At 46.3% G+C, this 23841-nt stretch overlaps 1 protein-coding gene across 1 annotated transcript in view; it reads right to left on the bottom strand.

The window, feature by feature from the left end:
* Positions 1–21732, bottom strand: part of LOC143775182 (uncharacterized) — a 65906-nt gene extending 44174 nt beyond the window's left edge. Inside the window, exons 1-15 of the mRNA XM_077263024.1 lie at positions 21447–21732; positions 21222–21351; positions 21102–21145; positions 20797–20888; positions 19934–20060; positions 19489–19850; positions 11976–12318; positions 8611–9315; positions 8125–8520; positions 7582–7656; positions 7379–7502; positions 7044–7206; positions 6687–6807; positions 6417–6513; positions 316–323 (exon numbers count right to left, since the gene is read on the bottom strand). Of these exons, the coding sequence (XP_077119139.1) occupies positions 316–323; positions 6417–6513; positions 6687–6807; positions 7044–7206; positions 7379–7502; positions 7582–7656; positions 8125–8520; positions 8611–9315; positions 11976–12318; positions 19489–19850; positions 19934–20060; positions 20797–20888; positions 21102–21145; positions 21222–21351; positions 21447–21528 (2869 nt within the window). The 5' untranslated portion in view covers positions 21529–21732. The remainder of the gene's footprint in view (positions 1–315; positions 324–6416; positions 6514–6686; positions 6808–7043; positions 7207–7378; positions 7503–7581; positions 7657–8124; positions 8521–8610; positions 9316–11975; positions 12319–19488; positions 19851–19933; positions 20061–20796; positions 20889–21101; positions 21146–21221; positions 21352–21446) is intronic.
* Between the last annotated feature and the right edge of the window lie 2109 nt (positions 21733–23841).

The following is a 23841-nucleotide window of genomic DNA, read 5'->3' as shown; positions in this document are numbered from 1 at the left end:
TTGTGATTCCCTGACTGCTTTGGCCTTGCGACGATACCTCCATATTTGCTGCTGGTGGGGTCCTAACCGGTGGGCTTACAGTGAGGGAAGCAATGTAGCATTGCTGACTACCTTCATTCTGAGCAGGTGCACCAACGGCATGGGACGTTTGGTAGTTAGTCCAGGCTTGCAAGTGCATGCTGGTTAAATGTCTACGCATGCACGTTGTATTTAAATATTGGGGATTCTTCCCTCTGCTAAAGGTCTTTGAGCATTTCTTACAGATAACTTTGCACTGATCATTCGGATCTTGGTTAAAAAATTGCCACACTGCACTCTTCCTACTATGGAATACCTTTTCAGGCATTGCACGCTGTGCTACTTTCACCGGATGGCCACGCTGTCCTAAAACTGTTTTTGTTTTTGACAAACGTTTTTGTCCTGATACGGGCCTGCCAGATGACAGCTGGTGTGATGTAGATGGCTGCTGCGGATCATCCTCCTCCGCTTCTGAGCTACTGTCAGTGGCACCCTCTTCCCCCAATGGCTGCCAATCTGGGTCAACAACTGGGTCATCTATCACCTCCTCTTCTATGTCCTGTGCACCTTCCTGTCACCGTGTAAGGTGCTATAGCGTTCGGGTCGGGGCACCATAGTCTCATCAGGGTCAGGTACTGGCTCAGTACACTGCGAGGGCAATGTAGTGATCTGAGTCAATGGAACAGCATAATAATCTAGCTGTGGCTGTGCATCAGTGCACTCCATGTCCGATTCATCTTGTAATAGGTAGTTAACTATTTCCCTTTCTAACCCAGGCACGGTATGTGTAAAGAGCTCCATGGAGTAACCTGTTGTGTCGCCTGACGCATCCTTCACTGTTGGTTTGGGTGAAAAACACAAGGAAACGACTTGTTCCTGACCGGGAGCATCCACTGACGACTCGCTGCTTTTAAATTTGGAACTTTCTGAAGAGGAGGCGAAAGAGCTAGAGGGTGAGTCCGCAAGGAAAGCCAAAACTTTTTCCTGCTGGTCCGGCTTTAAAAGCGGTTTTTCCTACTTCCAGAAAAGGGAGCCTTCGAGGCCTTGTGTAGCCAGATGATGACGCAGGCTCAACAACTCGAGCATTAGGTGCTATTTTGCTTTTCCCACTACCACCAGATGCTCCACCACCACCACCACCATAAGTACCAGCTGGCAACGACCGCCCATGGCCTCTTCCACCAGACTTCCTCATTTTTGGGAAAATCTAACCAAAATAACAACCGTTATATGGTACTGTAAAACAAGGTAGAAGGTGTATATAAACTTGTTGAGAATTTAATTCTCCCTTTTTTTGGGGGGGAAACTGCACCAAAACTCAGGCCCAGTGTATAACACAACACAATGTAAGTGGCAGAAAGTGGCTGGCTGATATACGACAAACTAACAGGACTGACGTATATCCACTTTGTGACAATTTGAATCTCCCTTTTATTTTGGGGGGGAGACAGCACCACAACTCAGGCCCAGTGTATAAAACAACACAATGTAAGTGGCAAAACGTGGGTGGAAGATCAATGAAAAAATACAAGGACTGTAGTACAATTTCAATCTCCCTACAATGATCTCAGGACAAGTATGGCAGCTATAAAAAGGACTGCTGCACACAAAAGTGTGGACAAATAAACAAGATAACTGCAGAAAGGAGCAACAGGATTTTTGCTTTTAAAAAAGCAGTTGGTTTGCACAGCAGCGTGCAAACAGCAATGCAGCTATCAGGGAGCCTTATAAGGCAGCCTAATAAGCTACAGAGCTGATGCACAAAAATATTATAGCTTCCACTGTCCCTGCAAACAAAAGGTGGTGTTGGACAGTGAAAATCGCTACAGCACAAGCGGTTTGGGGGTTAATCTTTCCTCCCTAACTATAGCCCTTCTTCTGATGAAGCTGCAGCAACCTCTCCCTATGCTAAGATCGGCAGCAGTAAGATGGCGGTCAGCGTGCACACCCCTTTATATCCCCCGTGACACCGCAGAAAGCAAGCCAATCACTGCCATGCCCTTCTCTAAGATGGTGGGGACCGAGACCTATGTTATCACGCTGCCCACACTCTGCGTCCACCTTCATTGGCTGAGAAATTGAGCTGAACGCGTCATATGAAACGCGACTTTGGCGCGAAGATCACCGACCTCATGGCCGATCCCACACTGGGATTGGGTCGGGTTTCATGAAACCCGACTTTGCCGAAAGTCGGCGATTTTTGAATTTGTCCGATCCATTTCGCTCAACCCTAGTGAAGAGATTTAAATTAATATTTACTTTTATATTTAGTTTTTTTCTTTAGCAAATAAGTTTAGAACAAAAGGTGACAAAGCTGAAACATGATTCTGTTGTCTAATAATCGGAGGCTCCTATGGTGTCTCTAACACTAGGTGCACCCTAGCTATACCTGCTCCCCAGGTTATTTCTGAGGGTGAAGACACCAGGGCCACGCACCTTGCTGAACTCCTGGATCAGCCCTTATCTGTGCCCTCCCAGGGAAGTGGGGAGGAGTAATGTATGTATATACACACACCAGGCAAACAAGGAAGGCCGTACAGGGATAAATGAAAATACCAGTCACACAAAATATGCACTCACAGACAATAAAGGAGAAGACTGGGTACAAAAGGTATGGAAACTAAATAGAAGAGGATGGGGGATTGCACACAGCCAAAAGAGCTACAGCCACAGAACTACTCTCCAAAAATGCCTCTACCAAACACCGAATCTCCCACTCCTTCACCAGGCAGTACAAGACTAACACTGGCTGAGAAGTGGCTGATACCGCACAACTGAGATCCTCCAAAAGGAAGTTGAACAATTTAATCTCTGCACTGCTAACAGAAACCTGCACCATTTAATATGAAGGAAAAGTGTTTCTAATCAGTGCAGGAGTACGAGAACTCAGACGCTGCGGTCTTCTGGCTCCTCTCTGTTGTGGCAAACCAGTGACTTTACTCCCCCTTCTAAAAGGGACCTCCAGAACCTCGGGGTCGGGTTTATCAGTGTGCTATGTGAAAGGACCGGACAAACCTAACCGCATGGACGTCACATGCTGGTTCCCACATCCTCTCTTCAGGACCGTAATCATTCCAGTGTACCAGTGTAAGAGACTGATGAACTAAGCGAGAATCCATCTTAGCTATCTGAAACTCCAAATTCTCATGGACAATGACCGGAGACGGGGGTAGCGGTGATAGTACAGAGGACGCAAGTTATTTTTTGAGCTAAAACCAGTGAAACACATTATGAATCCTAAAAGTCGGTGGCAAAGCAAGGTGAAATGCTACAGCATCATCAGACGGCCACAATCTTATAAGGACCGATGAACCTGTGACCCAGTTTCCAAGAGGGAACCTTAAACTTAATGTTCCTCGAGGACAACCATGCCAAGTCACCAACACACAGGTCCGGACCCACCAAACGTCTCTGATCTGCCAGACTCTTGTATTGGACCCCATCTTCCTCAAAACATCACGAACCCCTTGCCATACGGACGTAATAGATGATGAAAAACGTTCCTCTTCAGGTATTTCAGAAGAACAATTCCTATTAAAAGAATTAAACTGAGGATGAAACCTGTATGCCCCGAAAAACGGGGACTTACTAGTAGACTCATGACAACGACTATTCACTGCAAAGTTAGCTAGAGGTAAGTAGGTAACCCAATCTTCCTGATTCTCAGGCACAAAACACCTAAGATAAGTCTCTAGATTCTGGTTAACCTGTTCAGTTTTCCCATTGGACTGTGGGTGATATGCTGAAGAGTACGACCGATGGATCCCCAAACGATTGCAAAAATAAATCGCACCCCTCGGTCAGAAACAATATCAGTAGGAATCCCATGTAATTTCACGATTTTTTTAATGAAAATTTGCACAAAGTCTTGGCATTGGGTAAGGCGGATAGCGCAATAAAATGAGACATCTTGCTGAACCTGTCCACTGCCACCAAAATAACTGTATTACCTGCCGATACTGGTAAACCAGTAATGAAATCTAATGATAGTGGTTGGAGAGACCCAGATGGACGAGTATGAGGGGTCCTAGAACGTGCACACACTACTGTTGGCTACATACTCCCGAACAACCTGAGAGCACCAAAAACGCTGGGTAAGGAGATCTGTGGTGTCTTTACTTCCATGGTGTCCTTTTAAGACCGAGTCATGATGTTTACTTATAATTTTAAGCTGTAGATTCACAGGTACGAACAGTTTACCTAAATGACAGGCAGCAGGGGTGTCCCTCTGAGTCTCTACAACCTCTATTCCAATTTCAGAACTTATAGCAGCAATCACCACCCCTTTTTGTAGTATAGGAACCGGTCACAATTATCTCCACCCCCAGGAAAACAATGGGATAAGGCATCCGCCTTAACATCCTTATCCCCCTGCCTACATGTTAAGAAAAAGTTGAATCTGGCGAAGAATAAAGACCACCTTGCCCGTCTAAGTAAGTGTCAGACGCTTAGCATACTCTAAAGGTGATAGATTTTTTATGATCAGTGACTGCCATAACCAGATATACTGTCCCTTCCAGAAAATGACACCACTCTTCAAAAACCACCTAATTGCCAAGAGTTCCATATTACCAATGTCATAGTATGCACATGTATACCATTTACTAGGAGACGCACCCTGCGATAACAAGGCCCCCATCTTCATCTTCACTGGACAAATTGGAAAAGTCTGTACCATTCCCGGTCATATCCATCAAAGGTTTGGCCACCACTAGTGTTGAGCATTCCGATACCGCAAGTATCGGGTATTGGCCGATACTTGCGGTATCGGAATTCCGATACCGAGATCCGATACTTTTGTGGTATCGGGAATCGGAATCGGAAGTTCCCAGTGTATGGTTCCCAGGGTCTGAAGGAGAGGAAACTCTCCTTCAGGCCCTGGGATCCATATCCATGTAAAAAATAAAGAATTAAAATAAAAAATAGGGATATACTCACCCTCTGACGCGCCCTGGTAGTAACCGGCAGCCTGCTTTGCTTAAAATTAAGCAAAGAAGGCTGCCGGTTAACAGCGGTGAGGTGCAGGGGCCTCCGGAGAGGTGAGTATGACTTTAAAAACAGGGTGGCACAGGTTAAGGAGCTGAAACTCCTAAACCCTTCATCCAATTTTAATGTGGATACCCCCAAATGAAAGCTGAAAGTCTGAACTTCAACTGCATCTGAATTGTTTTGTTTAAAATTCATTGTGATAATGTCTATAACCAAAATTAGAAAAATGTTGTCTCTGTCCAAATATATATGGACCTAACTGTATTTATTTATAGCGCAGGCGGTGGCTGATGAATACTGTCATCAGTGGCTGCTTGCTCTTGCTGTTAACAGTTGAATTCAACTCTCAACATTGTCCACTGCTAGCACTGATAGCAGCAGGAGCAGGGGACAATGATGTGAGCTGTCTTCACTTCTTCACCCGCCCCAGGGAACAGTGCAAACAGTACCACTGATTCCCAGGAGCCAGTATGTGTCACATTGGTGACACAGGGATGTCATCAGTGTGCACGTGTGTGGGACGCTTTGTGACCCGTGCTGCTACCAGAAACACTGACGTCTGAAAGAGCCCTTAGTGAACTCAGTCATTTATTGAACTTTGGCCAAATTTTGCTGATTTTTAGGAAAAATTATTGGGAATCCGAACACGAATCCGAATGTTCAACGTTCGTGCCGAATTTGAGATTGGTGAACATTTTCCGAACAAGTTCGCTCATCTCCAGTAACCATACTATCCTGTTGTTCATGGGCATAATTTTATGGCCATAAAATTAAAGCATACACAGGAAAAAACTCTTTAATAAACTTTTTTTCTGGTGCCAAAAAAAGAAATATAATAATTTAGTTAGGGCTAAAATAATTACAAGTCTTTGCTTTTTCATGATAAAAACTGTCTAAACCCCGGTAATTCTTCATTATTCACTTTTCACCAAACCTGTTGATACTCCTCAAAAATGGACAAAGACTAATTTATCGATGGCTAAAAAGAGCCAAGCAATTTCTTCCTTAGTTTCTAGGCACCAAACCTTTTGCTACTCCACAAGAAGGGATAATTTATGGACAACAGTGGCTTCTTGTGTGTACATCACCATTGTAATTAAACACCAGTACGGCAGTCATCTGACCTAAAAAAAGAGATAATTTTTGGATTACAGTTGTCTATGTTGAGAACTCTATGAAATTACTAACCCTCTGTTTGCACTAAAGGGCTTGAAAGGGATTGGATACAGTCCTAGGAGAACTTAGAGTGTTACACACATCTTTTCAGTGCAATTAGAGGCTTTAGAGTCTAAGCGAGTCACTTAAAATCAAATTTCCAGCCAAATTTGCATACACTGGTGAATCAGAATGTGAGAAGAGTCACTCTTCTCTACTATGTCTCCATCTATTATAATATGGGATGACTTTACCTTCCTTTCAATAATTTCACATCATCAAAGCTCAGATATTTCGGCCTCCTGCGCACGTCTCTCTCTGTCTTGTACACAATGTTCTTCTGCTTCATGTCTATAAAATTAGACAATTGTTAAAGGAGAACCTCATAACCCAACGGGATATTCCACATTAACTTCACCACTGGGGGCTGACATAGATGTTTGGACCGTTCACTGAGCCTTTTGGCCCCTCTGGTGCCGACATTGGTGAAAATGCCGTTTATCACAAATTATCCATGTCCGTACCTTGGAAGTTGATCCCATACTTATGGTTACCAGCAACGAATGGAACGACAGAATTGGCATCGGCAAGATATGCGTTCTCCAGATAGGAGGATGAGATGGTGACAATCGTGTGATTCACATTCTAAATAAACAGAACATCAAGAGAAAATATTTAATTCTCCGGTCAGTTCTGATTTTTACCAATGGCCACCCTGATAGCTGTGAAAGGTAACTTAACTATAACATGTAGGATTGGTCTCCACATACTAAGCAGAGACCTCTTGAGCCGCTTGGCGTCTAGAGCCAGGTATAACCATAAACTCTGCACCTTCTTAAGCTCCACCCCTGAGGAGCGCCCATTATTATCTGCCCACTTACAGATTGGCCATACTGTATCCAGCTGCCATATTCATCCCTCCAGTACCACAGCCACTCAGTGGTCAGGACATATTCAGACGGCTTCACGACCGATGATACGGTGGAAAGACGACGAACACGGAGCTCCCCAGATCTCATGGTCAGAAAGTCAATCAGAGGAACCCTGCGGAGGAAAAGTGGGAAGAAGTTACCAAGTGATTCTACATCGAGAACGTGACCCACAGCAAGAAGATGTCCGATGTGAGTGGCCATCATGTCTGGTCACTTATGTGGAGTTCCTCTTTAGTTCTTGTACATACATTATAATCTGATGCTCAGTTCTGGACAACCCGTACCTGTCAACCTTTGGGTCACAGTAACTTTTCTCCACCTCCTCCATGTTGGGAACGTCTTCCCAGTCGGTTCCTTTGAGAATTTGCCAGCGGTACGGCAGGTAGTAATGCATGTAAGGGCAATCCTCTGGGGAAAAAAGGAGAACCGAGCGTTACCTGCATTATCCAATCCTAAATCCAATAATTCCTCCCCGGGGGTCACTTACTTTCTAGGCGGCAATATTTCCAAAGATTAGAAAGACAGATCTCCGGGACCTCATCCTCCTGCCGAGTCTGACAAACTACAAAAAAAGAAAGGTAAAATGTCAAATGTTTCTTTATGGAGTCATCAATATGGCGTCACCAGGTCACATCTAGACGTAGTTAGCGGCTCATGGTGGATAATTGAGGTAGGTTGTCTTTTAATCCTTAGAGGACCTGCCTGTAATCACACGATCAGTATTTGGTCAGCATTTTACATCAGTATTTGTGGCCAAAACCAGGAGGGGGACAATCAGAGGAAACATATAGAAAGACGTGACCACTTCTGTATTTATCACCCTCTCCTGGTTTTGGCTACAAATACGGATGTAAAATACTGACCGAATACTGACCGTGTGAACGTGGCCTAAGGAGATTGAGAAGAAAAAATCCACAAAAGACGTAGAAGGTTTGCAAATAAAAGGTGATAGAGTGAAGGTACAGCATTATTTATACAAAGAACAAAGAGTAACAACATAATCGTCAATTTTCATAACTTTAGACTACACCTTTGAAACAGTAGTTAAAGATGCAGCCATTACAACAGCTAGTCATCCCTGGGACAGGTGTCAGCGGCTGGAGCCTGGACTGGACTGGATTCTCCAGAGGAGCAGACGGACCTTTCATAAGAGAGTGATTACATCCGGTATAAGATGATGACGGATCGGTGGAAGGACCGGCTTCAGGTAGAGTACTTGGTTTCATGAAGGTAACAGCTCGTTTCTTCAAAGGAAGAGATGGACCTGTCGTAGGATAATTAATTAGTCTGTTATAAGATGATGATGGAGCAGTGGAAGGATCGGCTGCTCGGGGGCAATTTGGATTTGTGATGGCAAGAGCTTGTTGAGGAACTGATGGGCTGACAGTGGATGTGGTTACTGGTTTCTGAAAATGAACAGATGAATCTGAGGAAAGAGAATCAAGGTTCACCATTGGAACTGTGAGGGACACTGGCTTTGCTTGGTAAAAAGAATGACCATTAATTGGATCATTACCTGCTGGAGCAATAACTGGTCCTGTGATAGTTACCGGTATAATACTTGGCTGGAAAACAGATAAACTTGGGGTAGAAAATGAAAGGCCAGCTAGGGGAGGATTGGATGTGCTTGCAATAAAAGTGGTCTCTGGGTTATCCAAAGGACAATGTGGACCTTTTGTAGGAGAATTAACCAATATGATATATGATGATGGTGGAACTGTGGAAGTCTTTTCTTTGGGAGGGAAAATTGGTTTTATAACTGTATGAGTTGATTGAGGGTTGGATGGGCTTGCAATGGAGGAGTTTGCTTGTTTCTCCAGTGGAACAGATGGACTTTTCATAGGAGAATTAAGCAATCTGCTATATGATGATGGAGCAGTGGAAGGACCGTCTGCTGGTGAGGTATTTGGCTTCATTATGGTAGCAGATGATTGTGGTACCAGTGGGCTTGTAATGGACGTGGTCACTGGTTTCTTCATAGGAACAGATGGAGAAAAAGAATCAACCATTCTGCTTGGTCTAGTACGTGCCATTGGCTGAACATTGGGTAACTCCACCAACTGTAATGAGAGGGGCACTGGTTTATCTTGGGAAACTGATGGATCATTCATGGGGTCATTAACTGGTGAAGCACTTGCTGGTCCTGCGGTGGGCATTGGTACACTAATTGTCTTTTTCTGGAGAGCAGGTATGGTAGAAGACGTAAGTCCAGCTGGAGTTCCTGTTGGTGAAGTTAGTTAAGGAATTAGTTAAATATTAAAAGCTAATGCGGCGCCCCAGTGTCCTGGTCGTCGCAGTGATGTCATTATCCTTTCAGGGGAGAAGTGATGTCATGTCTGAAGGCAATGAAAGACAACCACATTCAGGTATCACACACATGCAACATGTTCACACTCCAGACCAGAAGGGGGAGCTCTAAGCCTGTTTAGGGTGAACTCCCCTATTTAACATCCTGATCTGGAGGGAAAGAGGGTTCAGAGTTCAGTTCCTGTCAGGCAGAGAGAAGGAGAGGAGCTCTGCTGGCCTGAAGTGCTGCAACTCCTGGGAAGAGACACTAAAAGGTGAACATACTGCAGAGAGTGTGCAGGAAAGCGGAGCACAGGAGAGGAATACCAGAGGGAGATCAGCCAGGAACAAGCTTCTCCTTTCTGAGGGGCAGGAGCTGGTAACCAGGAACACCGAGGGAGTAACTGTCTTTAAGCCTTGCTCCAGAGACCGGCAGGACAGTCAATTCCAAGTTGGCTGCCCGACCTTAATACCTAAGAAGACACGGTGGCAACTTGTGGGGGTCGGGGCGTCTCTAGGGTCCCTATAAAAAGCCTCAGGCCATCAGTCATACGGGTTTGTCCTATCCACACCATCTGGGGGACAGAGAGGACGAAATAACATCTAGAACATCTACAAGAGTTGTGAGGACCTTACCGAGAAGCTCAGCAGGGAGGGACTACAACACACAGGCGCTAGTAGGAAGGCTACTGATTTCCACCTGGATAAGGGGACTCTGGAATTGCCTTCAGACCGACCGGACTCTGCCTGCCCTGTCATCTGGCGCTCCAGGCTGAGGATACCATCTGAAGTCTTCAGTAAACAAGGTAAAAGATTGCAAACCTGTCTCCTCGTTCTTTACTGCACCTTGTCCATATATAAACTCTTTTACTGGACACCCCTGAGGGCCACGGACCGGGTCAGCTCCATGCCGAGTACTCCATGGCCCTACTCTGGGGCTGATCCAACTAACGCCCACCTGTCCTATGTCAGAAACTCACATGTCCTGCACACAAAACTCCCTGCGGAGTCCTTTGCTGATTCTACCACTAGGCCTCCTGCGATCACGTGAGGGCCCACATACAACTGCATGCACCCCACGTGACTACATATGCCTCCTGCTGGAAGATCTGAAGACCCCACAGAGATACTGGAGGGAACAAGTACAGGAACCGGCAGAGAGCCGCAGCACGACAGGAGCTTTTATCACTTTTCTAACCTCTTTTCTCCCATAAGATCCCATACTCCGCTGCTCTCCTTAGTGACAACCAGTAATTCACCCACATTGCTGTGAACAAGGACCTCTTTTTAGTTCAGCCCTCAGTGACCCCGCCGGTGGCTTCAAATACAGGACCATGCTGGTATCCATGATCTCTGCACCACCGGTCATTCTGTCACACATTAATAATGGCAGATGGCATGGGGGGGGGGGAACGCAGAGGTTGTATACTGGGGAGCAGTGAACAATAGACACTGTAAAAAGTGTACGGAAACTTTTATCTCGGTTTTTAATAATATTGTAAGAAAGAATAATCTCATAACTCTAATTTGACCTCTAAGGCCTCTTTCACACTTCAGTCTTTTGGCGTCAGTTTGAATCCGCCATTTTCTTTAAATAGCGGATCCGCCAATTTTTTTTGGCGGATCTGCTATTTTCCCATAGACTTGCATTAGCGACGGATTGTGGCGGATGGTCGTCCGTTCCATCCGCCATGTGACGGATCTGTCGAGATTTGGCGGACGTCATCTAGACATAGACGGACATTGTAACGTTTTTTGTCAACGCCGAAATGGCGGTTCGCGGCGGATCCGTCGCGTCCGCCATTCCATAGAATGGGCGCCTATGGGCGACGGATGCGTCGCGACCGTCATTTCGGCGGATCCGTCGCCCCAATCCGCTTTTTCAATTGCGCATGCTCCAAAAAGTAGATACTTTTCCCAGACAACCCCCAAGTAACGGATCCGTCAAAAAAACGGATCCGTTAGAACCGTTTTCTCAACAATTGTGACAGATCCGTCGATCCGTCACTATGTCGGAGCAGACTGACGCCAAACAACTGAAGTGTGAAAGAAGCCTAATATACAGGTATATAGAAATACACTAGTAAGTAGAGATGTATCTCTATATACCAGAACAATATGCCTGTAAGGAAGAAAAATACCATTTAACTCTTGAGATAGGAAGAAAACTTGTTACAGTATATTTAGTTTACAGCTACAGCTCCTGTCTGCTGTGCAAGAGGTCATGAGTTTGTGTCCTGGGGCAGAGGCAGACCTCATAAAAAATGAAAAAACATGTAAATTCTCCACTAAATATAAATAAGAGATGATACAAGGGGTCCTGTACCACTAATATCATCACCAGGGGCTCAGGGCTGACAACCTCTCAAACAAAGTACACAGGCAAGTTGACAACGGTAATAGAGGTTGAGCCGGTGCTGTGGTATAAGGTGTGTGGTCTCATTAAAATATATCAATGATGTTAACACCGGGGAGCGAGGTGGTGAACGAACCTGCCATATACATGCCAAATAAACAAAAAAAAACAATGTTAAAAAAATCACCCACTCGCCGTATATGTGACTGAGATCCTATAATTACATAAGTAGAGCGCACCTGCGGGATCTTCCTGAGTTCTTGGTAACTTTCTCTGCGGTGCATCCTCAGAATTCTTTCTTTTACAATATCGTCTATCAATTATTGCTGCAGGGTTCCCCGTCTCATGATCCATCTTTCCTGCTTTCTGCACAGTCTCGTTGTACTTCACCTCACAAAGCATCTGAAAATTCCTGCTAGGAACCTCCGACATCTGCAGGCGAGAGGCACCGAGATCCACGAGGTTGTGGGAGAGTTGACAAGGACATCGATTACATTCTCCACGTATGAAAAGATCACAAATGTGAAGATGGGGACAATCCTGACCGCGAACACACAGGTCGAGCATGTAACACCGGCAAACCTAAAGGAAAAAAGCAAAGAATCAATATTTTTGTAAGGCAGTATTATAGTAGTTATATTCTTGTACATAGGGGCAGTATTATAGTAGTTATATTCTTGTACATAGGAGCAGTATTATAGTAGTTATATTCTTGTACATAGGGGCAGTATTATAGTAGTTATATTCTTGTACATAGGGGCAGTATTATAGTAGTTATATTCTTGTACATAGGGGCAGTATTATAGTAGTTATAGTCTTGTACATAGGTAGAGTATTATAGTAGTTATATTCTTGTACATAGGGGCAGTATTATAGTAGTTATATTCTTGTACATAGGGGGCAGTATTATAGTAGTTATATTCAAGTACATAGGGGCAGTATTATAGTAGTTATATTCTTGTACATAGGAGCAGTATTATAGTAGTTATATTCTTGTACATAGGAGCAGTATTATAGTAGTTATGTTCTTGTACATAGGAGCAGTATTATAGTAGTTATATTCTTGTACATAGGGACAGTATTATAGTAGTTATATTCTTGTACATAGTGTAGCATGGCTAAAGGGTGTGTAGTCGACGGGAGGTTTGTGCCACATAAGTGCCTTGTTGCTGTAATGTAGTCCGGAGTATTTCTTTGTTGTATATAACCATGTATATATGTGTGTTCCAGGACCTGTGGTGATGTCAGACCACATGGCTAATCATGTGATGGGTTACTGGGTGTGGTTAGCTCTATATAAGACAGGCAAATGCTTAACACAGGAGATATGTGTGGAGCTGCTAGCCTCCAGAGTGTGTTAAGGTTCTAGGTCTGAGCCTGAAAGACTGGACACTTTGTTTTTCCTTTTCCTGAACTAAAGGCTATTTGTTTGCTGTTATTTTGCCACTTGGTTTATGATGTAATAAACCTATGAACTTTTAAAGGAACGTGCCTCCTGAAGTGTCAGCCATCGCACCTGAGTGAGTGAAATCCCTACAATTGGTGGTAGACGTGCGGGCAGCGTTCCCAGCGGAGACGAAGAGTCTGTTATTGGATGTCCTGGGTCAAGTCTGTTGTAAGCCAGCAAGCATTGCCGGGGAAAATGGAGGACCTGCTGAAACACTTGGTCCAGTTGCAGTCACAGCAGGAGCAACGGCAGCAAGAGACCAACAGGCTGTTGATGCAGCAGATGCAACAGAACCAGCAGGAGCAACGGCAGCAGATGCAGCTTCTGGCAACCGCCATCCAGGGCAAGACGAGTGCCCCAACCCCAGGTTTGGCTGATGACACCCACGTCCGGAAGACGGTAAGACGCGCATTGCAGAAAATGACCCCCGGGGATGATGTTGAGGCCTTCCTGACGGTGTTTGAGAGGGTCGCTGAGAGGGAAAAACTCCCGCCAGAGCAGAGGGCAGAGGTACTGGCGCCATACCTGACGGGAGAACCCCAGAAGGCGTACTATGATTTGACCTTGCAGGATGCCAAACAGTATCACAAATTGAAAGTCGAGATTCTCGCACGTTTGGGGGTGACACTGACTGTCAGGGCACAGCGAGTTCACAGCTGGGCCTATCACCGGGACAAACCGCCTCGCTGTCAAATGTTTGATCTGTTGCACCTGGTCCAGAAATGGCTGCAGCCAGAGTCGTGTACACCTGCACAGATGGTGGAACGGGTGATGATGGATCGGTTTGTGCATTCCCTCCCGAGGTCCATACAGACTTGGGTTGCCCAGGGTGAGCCCCAGAATGCCGACGAGCTGATCGGACTGGTTGAGAGATACCAAGGGTTGGAAGGCTCCTCCGGGAGGCAACCCATGCCGTACTGGGGGTCCCAGAAGGGAGCTGAGTCCCAAAAAGGGGTGGCGCGTCCAAGGTCACAAAGGGCGGGGGAGGTGGTGCACAAGGTCCCTACGGGTGATATTATTTGTTGGGAGGTGCCACGGGCCAGGACATATAGCTGCCCGTTGTTCCCAGACCACTGAGCAGATGGACTGCAGCATGGGACGCCGTTGTTCATACTATGCGTATCCAGCCTGCAGTGTGAACTCTCCGCCCAACGAGGGACCTCAAGCGTGCCCCGTAAAGGTGAACGGTCGAGCAGTAACAGCACTGTTAGACTCGGGGAGCCTAGTGACCCTGGTGAGGGCCACTTTTCCTCTCCACCTGCTCCCAGGAAAGAAGGTTGGAGTGCGGTGCATACATGGTGATGTAAAGGACTACCCTTTGGCCAGGGTGGACATTGAAACGGCATGTGGCACTGAGTCCCACATAGTCGGCGTCGTGCAGGACTTGTTGCACCCTATAATTATTGGCCGGGATTTCTGTTTGTTATGGGATTTGTGGGGAAAAGGTTCTGAGCTCCCTAGCAAGAGTAGGGAACCAATGAACCCTGGAAGGGTGTCGCCACACCAGGAGTCAGACAGGTTTCCTTTTTGTGTTCTGGTTGGGGATGAGGAGGAAGTGTCCCCTGCATCTGACATTCTGGAGTTAGAGGTAACCGGTGAAAATTTTGGGACTGCACAACATAGGGACCCCACTCTGAGGGAAGCCTTTAATAATGTCACAGTTATTGACGGGGTGGTACAGGAGCCGGGGGCAGACACAAGATTTTCCCATTTTCTGATGAGTGGGGAGTTGTTGTACCGGGTCACGAAAATAAGGGAGGAGTTGGTAGAGCAGTTGGTAGTGCCGGGTCCATATAGACGGAAGGTGTTGGACATGGCCCATTCACACATCTTGGGTGGACACCTAGGGGTGGAAAAAACGCAGGAACGGGTTGTGCAGAGGTTCTCTTGGCCTGGGTGTCACCGGGAAATAGTGAACTACTGCAGGTCCTGCCCTACATGTCAGCTAACTGCTCCCACTCCTCATTTCCGGAACCCCCTTGTGCCCCTGCCCATTATTGAGGTGCCGTTTGAGAGAATTGCCATGGACTTGGTCGGTCCCTTAGTTAAATCAGCCCGGGGCCATCAGTATATATTAGTCATCCTGGACTATGCCACACGCTATCCTGAGGCAATTCCTCTGAGAAATTCTTCCTCAAAGAGTATAGCCTTCGAGTTGGTCCATGTCTTTTCCCGGACAGGTCTGCCGAAGGAGATCCTGACTTACCAGGGGACACCTTTCATGAGCAAAGTGATGAGGGAGTTGTGCAAAGCCCTGAAAATCTCCCAGTTGAGGACCTCGGTGTACCATCCCCAGTCAGATGGCCTTGTTGAGAGATTTAACAAGACACTGAAGAGCATGCTGAGAAAAGCTATAGAGAAAGATGGTAGAGACTGGGATTGTCTCTTACCCTACCTGATGTTTTCCATTCGTGAAGTTCCACAGGCCTCCACAGGATTCTCACCGTTTGAGCTTCTATATGGCCGACATCCACGAGGACTCCTGGATACAGCCAAGGAAACCTGGGAAGCCGAAGTCACGCCCCACAGAAGCGTCATTGAGCATGTGGCCCTGATGCAGCAGAGGATTGCAAAGGTGATGCCTATTGTGAAAGAACACCTCCTCCAGGCACAAGAAGCTCAGGCCAGAGTCTAAAACCGGTCTGCAAGAGCGAGGCAGTTCAATCCGGGAGACCGAGTTCTTGTGTTAGTTCCGACGGTGGAGAGCAAGTTCTTGGCCAAATGGCAAGGGCCATATGAGGTTGTCGAGAAACTTGGTGAAGTAAATTATAAAATTCACCAACCAGGAAGACGGAAACCATTCCAAGTATACCATGTCAACCTCATCAAGCCGTGGCAAGATAGAGAGACGACAGTAACTCCATCGTTGTTAAGCAACCCAGAAGGTGAGGTTGGAGCGGTTACTATAGCGGAGACGCTATCGAAGACCCAGAAACAGCAGTGCCGCGAGTTACTCCAGAAAAACAGGGACCTGTTTTCAGAGTTGCCAGGACACACGAAGGTCATAGAGCACGAGGTCCTAACAGAGCCACATGTGCGGGTGAACGTGAAGCCCTATTGTATTCCTGAGGCTCGTCGAGAAGTTATCTCCAAGGAAGTGGAGCGTATGTTGAAGCTTGGAGTCATTGAGGAATCCAAGAGCGGTTGGTCGAGCCCAATTGTCCTGGTCCCAAAACCTGATGGAGAGTGGATGTTTTGCAACGACTATCGGAAGTTGAATGAGGTCTCCAAGTTTGACGCTTATCCCATGCCCCGCGTTGATGAGCTCATCGAAAGGCTTGGGCACGCCAGATATATATCCACCTTGGATTTGACAAAGGGGTATTGGCAGATCCCCATGGCACAGGAAGCCAAGGAGAAGACGGCCTTTTCGACACCTGATGGATGCTTCCAGTATGTCCGGATGCCGTTTGGCCTACAGGGAGCTCCGGCGACCTTCCAGAGGGCTAATGATAGAGTCCTTGCACCCCATAAGGCCTACGCTGCTGCGTACCTAGATGACATCGTCATCTTTAGCCCGGACTGGGAGAGTCATCTGGAGAAAGTCCAAGCGGTGTTTGATGCTCTAAGAGAGGCGGGGTTTACAATAAACCCGAAGAAGTGTGCCTTGGGTAAGGAAGAAGCTAAATACCTAGGCTATATAGTGGGTCGTGGAGAAATCAGGAAAGTGGAGGCAATCCAAACATGGCCGAAACCACTCTCCAAAAAGCAAGTTAAAGCCTTTCTGGGAATCGTGGGATATTACAGGAGGTTCATCCCGAACTTCGCCACAGTGGCTGCGCCTCTGACTGATCTGCTAAAGGGGACAAAATCGGTGATGGTTAAATGGTCCGAAGAGACAGTCAGCCTTCCAAGAGTTGAAAGGGGCTCTATGTAAGCAGCCCGTTCTGATGGCCCCAGACTTTAATAAAGAATTTATTCTTCAGACAGATGCCTCAGATATTGGGGTAGGAGCAGTCCTTTCCCAAGAGCTACATGGGGAGGAGCATCCTGTTCTCTATCTGAGTAGAAAGCTGTCCTCATCTGAGAAGAACTACTCAGTTGTGGAAAAAGAGTGTTTGGCCATAAAGTGGGCGGTGGACACGTTACGGTACTATCTGCTGGGTCATAAATTCAGACTGATATCTGACCATGCCCCACTAAGATGGATGAGGGAAACAAAGGGTAGAAATGCTAGGGTCACCCGTTGGTTCTTAGCCCTGCAGGACTTCAGTTTCCATGTGGAACATAGGGCCGGAAAGCTGCACGGTAATGCGGATGCCCTATCAAGAATCCCTTGTTTAGTGGGGAAAAGTGCCAAGCCCCACGGCTTTAGGCAGAGGGGGGAGGTATGTAGCATGGCTAAAGGGTGTGTAGTTGACGGGAGGTATGTGCCATATAAGTGCCTTGTTGCTGTAATGTAGTCCGGAGTATTTCTTTGTTGTATATAACCATGTATATATGTGTGTTCCAGGACCTGTGGTGATGTCAGACCACATGGCTAATCATGTGATGGGTTACTGGGTGTGGTTAGCTCTATATAAGACAGGCAAATGCTTAACACAGGAGATATGTGTGAAGCTGCTAGCCTCCAGAGTGTGTTAAGGTTCTAGGTCTGAGCCTGAAAGACTGGACACTTTGTTTTTCCTTTTCCTGAACTAAAGGCTATTTGTTTGCTGTTATTTTGCCACTTGGTTTATGATGTAATAAACCTATGAACTTTTAAAGGAACGTGCCTCTTGAAGTGTCAGCCATCGCACCTGAGTGAGTGAAATCCCTACAATAGGGACAGTATTATAGTAGTTATATTCTTGTACATAGGAGCAGTATTATAGTAGTTATATTCTTGTACATAGGGGGCAGTATTATAGTAGTTATATTCTTGTACATAGGGGCAGTATTATAGTAGTTATATTCCTGTACATAGAGGAAGTATTATAGTAGTTATATTCTTGTACATAGGGGCAGTATTATAGTAGTTATATTCTTGTACATAGGGGTAGTATTATAGTAGTTATATTCCTGTACATAGAGGCAGTATTATAGTAGTTATATTCTTGTACATAGGGGCAGTATTATAGTAGTTATATTCTTGTACATAGGGGCAGTATGTCATGTCGGACGCTGTTCATACTAGGGCGTTCGACAGACAGCGGTAATTCCGCTTTTGTCCAGTATGCGCTCAGTGGCGTCGGCTAGATTTTATCTAGCTGGTCCGGGGTTAATTTAGCTGGTGCTCGGATTGGAAGCTGGGTCACGCCCACTGCCTTTAAATAGTTCTTCTGAACATTGGGCGTCGCCGATTATAGCTTCTGTCTTGTGCTTGGTTATCTCGGTCTGGAGTGGTGAGCTAGGAGTTGGAGTATCGTATCTGGTGGTGTATTTCCCTTTGTCTTATTTACTCCTTCCTATATTTGTATTTATTTTGCCCTGTGCACTTATTGTGTATTCCTGAGTGACTGCGGCGTGGTGCATATTTTTCCGTTATCCTTGTCTGTGCTTACTGTGGGTATTGGTGTGTGGTCTCTTCACTGGGTGGTGGGTGGAGGTTTCAGCCTAGGGTTGAAACAGGAGACAGGGTGAGGATGGAGGCCCAGACATGCACACCATCAGTGTAAACTCCAGGTAGAGGGTCAGTCAGGGTTTCCCTAGTCTGAGGGAAATCGCAGGGGCCCGGGTTATTAGCTCTTGCCTACCTAGGTCTCCCGTGACACAGTATTATAGTAGTTATATTCTTGTACATAGGAGCAGTATTATAGTAGTTATATTCTGTACATAGGAGCAGTATTATAGTAGTTATATTCTTGTACATAGGGGCAGTATTATAGTAGTTATATTCTTGTACATAGAGGCAGTATTATAGTAGTTATATTCTTGTATATAGGAGCAGTATTATAGTAGTTATATTTTGTACATAGGAGCAGTATTATAGTAGTTATATTCTTGTACATAGGGGCAGTATTATAGTAGTTATATTCTTGTACATAGGAGCAGTATTATAGTAGTTATATTCTTGTATATAGGAACAGTATTATAGTAGTTATATTCTTCTACATAGGAGCGGTATTATAGTAGTTATATTCTTGTACATAGAAGCAGTATTATAGCAGTTATATTCTTGTACATAGGAGCAGTATTATAGTAGTTATATTCTTGTACATAGGAGCAGTATTATAGTAGTTATATTCCTGTACATATGGGGAAGTATTATAGTAGTTATATTCTTGTACATAGGAGCAGTATTATAGTAGTTATATTCTTGTACATAGGGGCAGTATTATAATAGTTATATTTTTCTACATAATAGTGGACAGCTTATTATTTACCGTGTCTCTGGGGTGGAAGGAGCTCCTGTTTGTGCCTCCACACTGCATGGGGTGCGGGTACGCTGGTCCTCTGGGAGTTCTGCTCACCGCCGGCTGCAGTCGCTCGTCTCCATCTTCGCTGGGAGATGACTGGTGGATCATGCTGCTCTCTGAACTCTGCCGCTTTCTGCCCCCTTCCTCTTTACTCTTCCTCCATCCTCCAGCCCTGGAGCCTCTCCCTTGGCTCTGCCTCTTCGAGGGTTTCTCCTTTTTGTCATAGCGGATCCAGGTATCTCCATCAGACTCTGCATCATCATCCGGGAGGTGCTTGAGCAAAGCCTTCTTAAAGCAGCGCTCCAGACTGTCGGCCATCTCTGTGTATTCTGTAAGGAGCCGTGTCGGTGATGATAATGAGGAGACGTCAGTGATAATAGTACAATAATATAATGCTGCCAGGTGAACTCACCGCTATCAGGTCCATTGTACTTGGCACAATTTTTAAAAATGGTTCTCATGTCCTTGACAAACTGATCCTTAGTAAGGTAATACCCGGAGCCGAGCTGCTGCTCCACCTTGGAGATGTCCATAGGGAACTGAGGAGTAAAGCAGCGATCATTTGCTTTATGTGAGGGTAGGAAGGCAAGGAGCCGCCGGAGGCGAGGGGAGGCAAGGAGCCGCCGGAGGCGAGGGAAGGCAAGGAGCAGCCGGAGGCGAGGGAAGGCAATCAGCCGCCGGAGGCGAGGGAATGCAAACAGCCGCCGGAGGCGAGTGAAAGCAAACAGCCGCCGGAGGCGAGGGAAGGCAAACAGCCACTGGAGGTGAGGGAAGGCAAACAGCAGCCGGAGGCGAGGGAAGGCAAACAGCAGCCGGAGGTGAGGGAAGGCAAACAGCAGCCGGAGGCGAGGGAAGGCAAACAGCCGCCGGAGGCGAGGCAAGGCAAACAGCCGCCGGAGGCAAGGCAAGGCAAACAGCCGCCGGAGGCGAGTGAAAGCAAACAGCCGCCGGAGGCGAGGGAAGGCAAACAGCCACCGGAGGCGAGGGAAGGCAAACTGCAGCCGGAGGCGAGGGAAGGCAAACAGCAGCCGGAGGTGAGGGAAGGCAAACAGCAGCCGGAGGTGAGGGAAGGCAAACAGCCGCCGGAGGCGAGGGAAGGCAAACAGCCGCCGGAGGCGAGGCAAGGCAAACAGCCGCCGGAGGCGAGGGAAGGCAAACAGCCGCCGGAGGCGAGAGAAGGCAAACAGTCGCGGAAGGCGAGGGAAGGCAAACAGCCGCCAGAGGCGAGAACGGTCGCTTATCTCCCAGGAGAACATAAGAGGATCGGTGACCTACCGTGATGATATCGTAATAATTGTGAGCGTAAGACTCGTCCACCGGCTCCAGAAAAGGCCAGGAGTCCTTGTGAGCCTTCACTGCATCGAGAACTGGAAGAGAAGTTACCGAAATTACATGCGACCCAATGTCGGCCCTGAATGGTGGCGAGAACCACTGTTAAGAGGGATAATCCGATTCTTAAAGGGATATCGCAAGCCATTAAGGCAAATCCATAGGAGCCAAGACTATAGAGGTGGCCACATGTCCACCGCAGGCTCCATACACTTCCACAGGAGTCTCAGAGGTCGTTGGGACACACTCACCTTTATACATGGCCGTGTACTCATCGTCCAGGTCAATCCCCAGCCTGTAAGGTAAAAGTCACGTTACGAGCATGCCGTATGCTGCTATATACCATACACCCTGTATGCAGGAACACTCACAGATCCGACACTTGGTAGTCGCCCTGGATGGGAGAGGTGGGTTCCAGGTGGCATAATTCCGGGGGCAACTGTTTGCCCTGTGACAGCAGCCAGGAGCGCTCCTCCCTCAGCTTCCTCCTCCGAGCCCGATCTGTCATTGATGGAGCACAGGGGACATGACATGAAGAATGTTGGGCATATGGCACCATGACGCCGACTGCACAATCCTGCCCATCTCTACGTTACCTTCCACTGATCGGACTTTCTCGGCCATCACTCGCTTCCTCTCCTCCTTCTGCAGGAGCTCATGTTCCTTCCTCTGCATCATCAGCAGTAGTTGCCGCTCCTCCTCTTCAGCTCCGGGGTCCTGCAGAACACAGGGTCAGCATATCAACCATGCCGATACTTAAAGGGGGTGTCTAATGGAGCGACGGCCCCGGAGTGCGATACCGGCAGGTACGTGCAGACAACACACTTTAGAAGTTGGTGTCCCCATTTATAGACTGGATAAAGTCACTGCTAATTTGCTATGTAGTTTTCTACATCTACCAGCAGAGGGCGCCCGAAAACCATCAAAAACTTAATCCGTTACCTCCAAGAACAAAGAAGGAGGCGATAAGGGGGGGGGGGGGGGTGAGAGTCTGGCCAGCTCTATCTTAGGTGACGGGACCGTTACACTGAGAGATGCAAGTTGGCATTGTTTTTTATTTTTTGCACAATATATACAGTACAGACCAAAAGTTTGGACACACCTTCTCATTTAAAGATTTTTCTGTATTTTCATGACTATGAAAATTGTACATTTACACTGAAGGCATCAAAACTATGAATTAACACATGTGGAATTATATACTTAACAAAAAAGTGTGAAACAACTGAAAATATGTCTTATATTCTAGGTTCTTCAAAGTAGCCACCTTTTGCTTTGATGACTGCTTTGCACACTCTTGGCATTCTCTTGATGAGCTTCAAGAGGTAGTCACTGGGAATGGTCTTCACTTCACAGGTGTGCCCAGTCAGGTTTAATAAGTGGGATTTCTTGCCTTATAAATGGGGTTGGGACCATCAGTTGTGTTGTGCAGAAGTCTGGTGGATACACAGCTGATAGTCCTACTGAATAGACTGTTAGAATTTGTATTATGGCAAGAAAAAAGCAACTAAGTAAAGAAAAACGAGTGGCCATCATTACTTTAAGAAATGAAGGTCAGTCAGTCCGAAAAATTGGGAAAACTTTGAAAGTGTCCCCAAGTGCAGTGGCAAAAACCATCAAGCGCTACAAAAAAATTGGCTCACATGAGGACCGCCCCAGGAAAGGAAGACCGAGAGTCACCTCTGCTTCTGAGGATAAGTTTATCCGAGTCACCAGCCTCAGAAATCGCAGGTTAACAGCAGCTCAGATTAGAGACCAGGTCAATGCCACACAGAGTTCTAGCAGCAGACACATCTCTACAACAACTGTTAAGAGGAGACTTTGTGCAGCAGGCCTTCATGGTAAAATAGCTGCTAGGAAACCACTGCTAAGGACAGGCAACAAGCAGAAGAGACTTGTTTGGGCTATAGAACACAAGGAATGGACATTAGACCAGTGGAAATCTGTGGTCTGATGAGTCCAAATTTGAGATCTTTGATTCCAACCACCGTGTCTTTGTGCGACGCAGAAAAGGTGAACGGATGGACTCTACATGCCTGGTTCCCACCGTGAAGCATGGAGGAGGAGGTGTGATGGTGTGGGGGGGCTTTGCTGGTGACACTGTTGGGGATTTATTCAAAATTGAAGGCATACTGAACCAGCATGGCTACCACAGCATCTTGCAGCGGCATGCTATTCCATCCTCTTTGCGTTTAGTTGGACCATCATTTATTTTTCAACAGGACAATGACCCCAAACACACCTCCAGGCTGTGTAAGGGCTGTTTAACCAGGAAGAAGAGTGATGGGGGCTACGCCAGATGACCTGGCCTCCACAGTCACCAGACCTGAACCCAATCGAGATGGTTTGGGGTGAGCTGGACCGCAGAGTGAAGGCAAAAGGGCCAACAAGTGCTAAGCATCTCTGGGAACTCCTTCCAGATTGTTGGAAGACCATTCCTGGTGACTACCTCTTGAAGCTCATCAAGAGAATGCCAAGAGTGTGCAAAGCAGTCATCAAAGCAAAAGGTGGCTACTGTGAAGAACCTAGAATATAAGACATATTTTCAGTTGTTTCACACTTTTTTGTTCAGTATATAATTCCACATGTGATAATTCATAGTTTTGATGCCTTCAGTGTGAATTTACAATTTTCATAGTCCTGAAAATACAGAAAAATCTTTAAATGAGAAGGTGTGTCCAAACTTTTGGTCTGTACTGTACATAGGAGCAGTATTATAGTAGTTATATTCTTGTACATACGGGCAGTATTATAGTAGTTATATTCCTGTACATAGGGGCAGTATTATATTAGTTTTATTCTTGTACATAGGAGCAGTATTATATTAGTTTAATTTTGGTACGTAGGAGCAGTATTATAGTAGTTATATTCTTGTACATAGGAGCAGTATTATAGTAGTTATATTCTTGTACATAGGAGCAGTATTATAGTAGTTATATTCTTGTACATAGGAGCAGTATTATAGTAGTTATATTCTTGTACATAGGAGCA

This window comes from Ranitomeya variabilis, chromosome 5 (assembly GCF_051348905.1).
Source record: "Ranitomeya variabilis isolate aRanVar5 chromosome 5, aRanVar5.hap1, whole genome shotgun sequence".
Taxonomy (NCBI): Eukaryota; Metazoa; Chordata; class Amphibia; order Anura; family Dendrobatidae; genus Ranitomeya; species Ranitomeya variabilis.
Note: the sequence above shows the minus strand (reverse complement) of the source record. Positions and strands in the feature narration are given on the sequence as shown.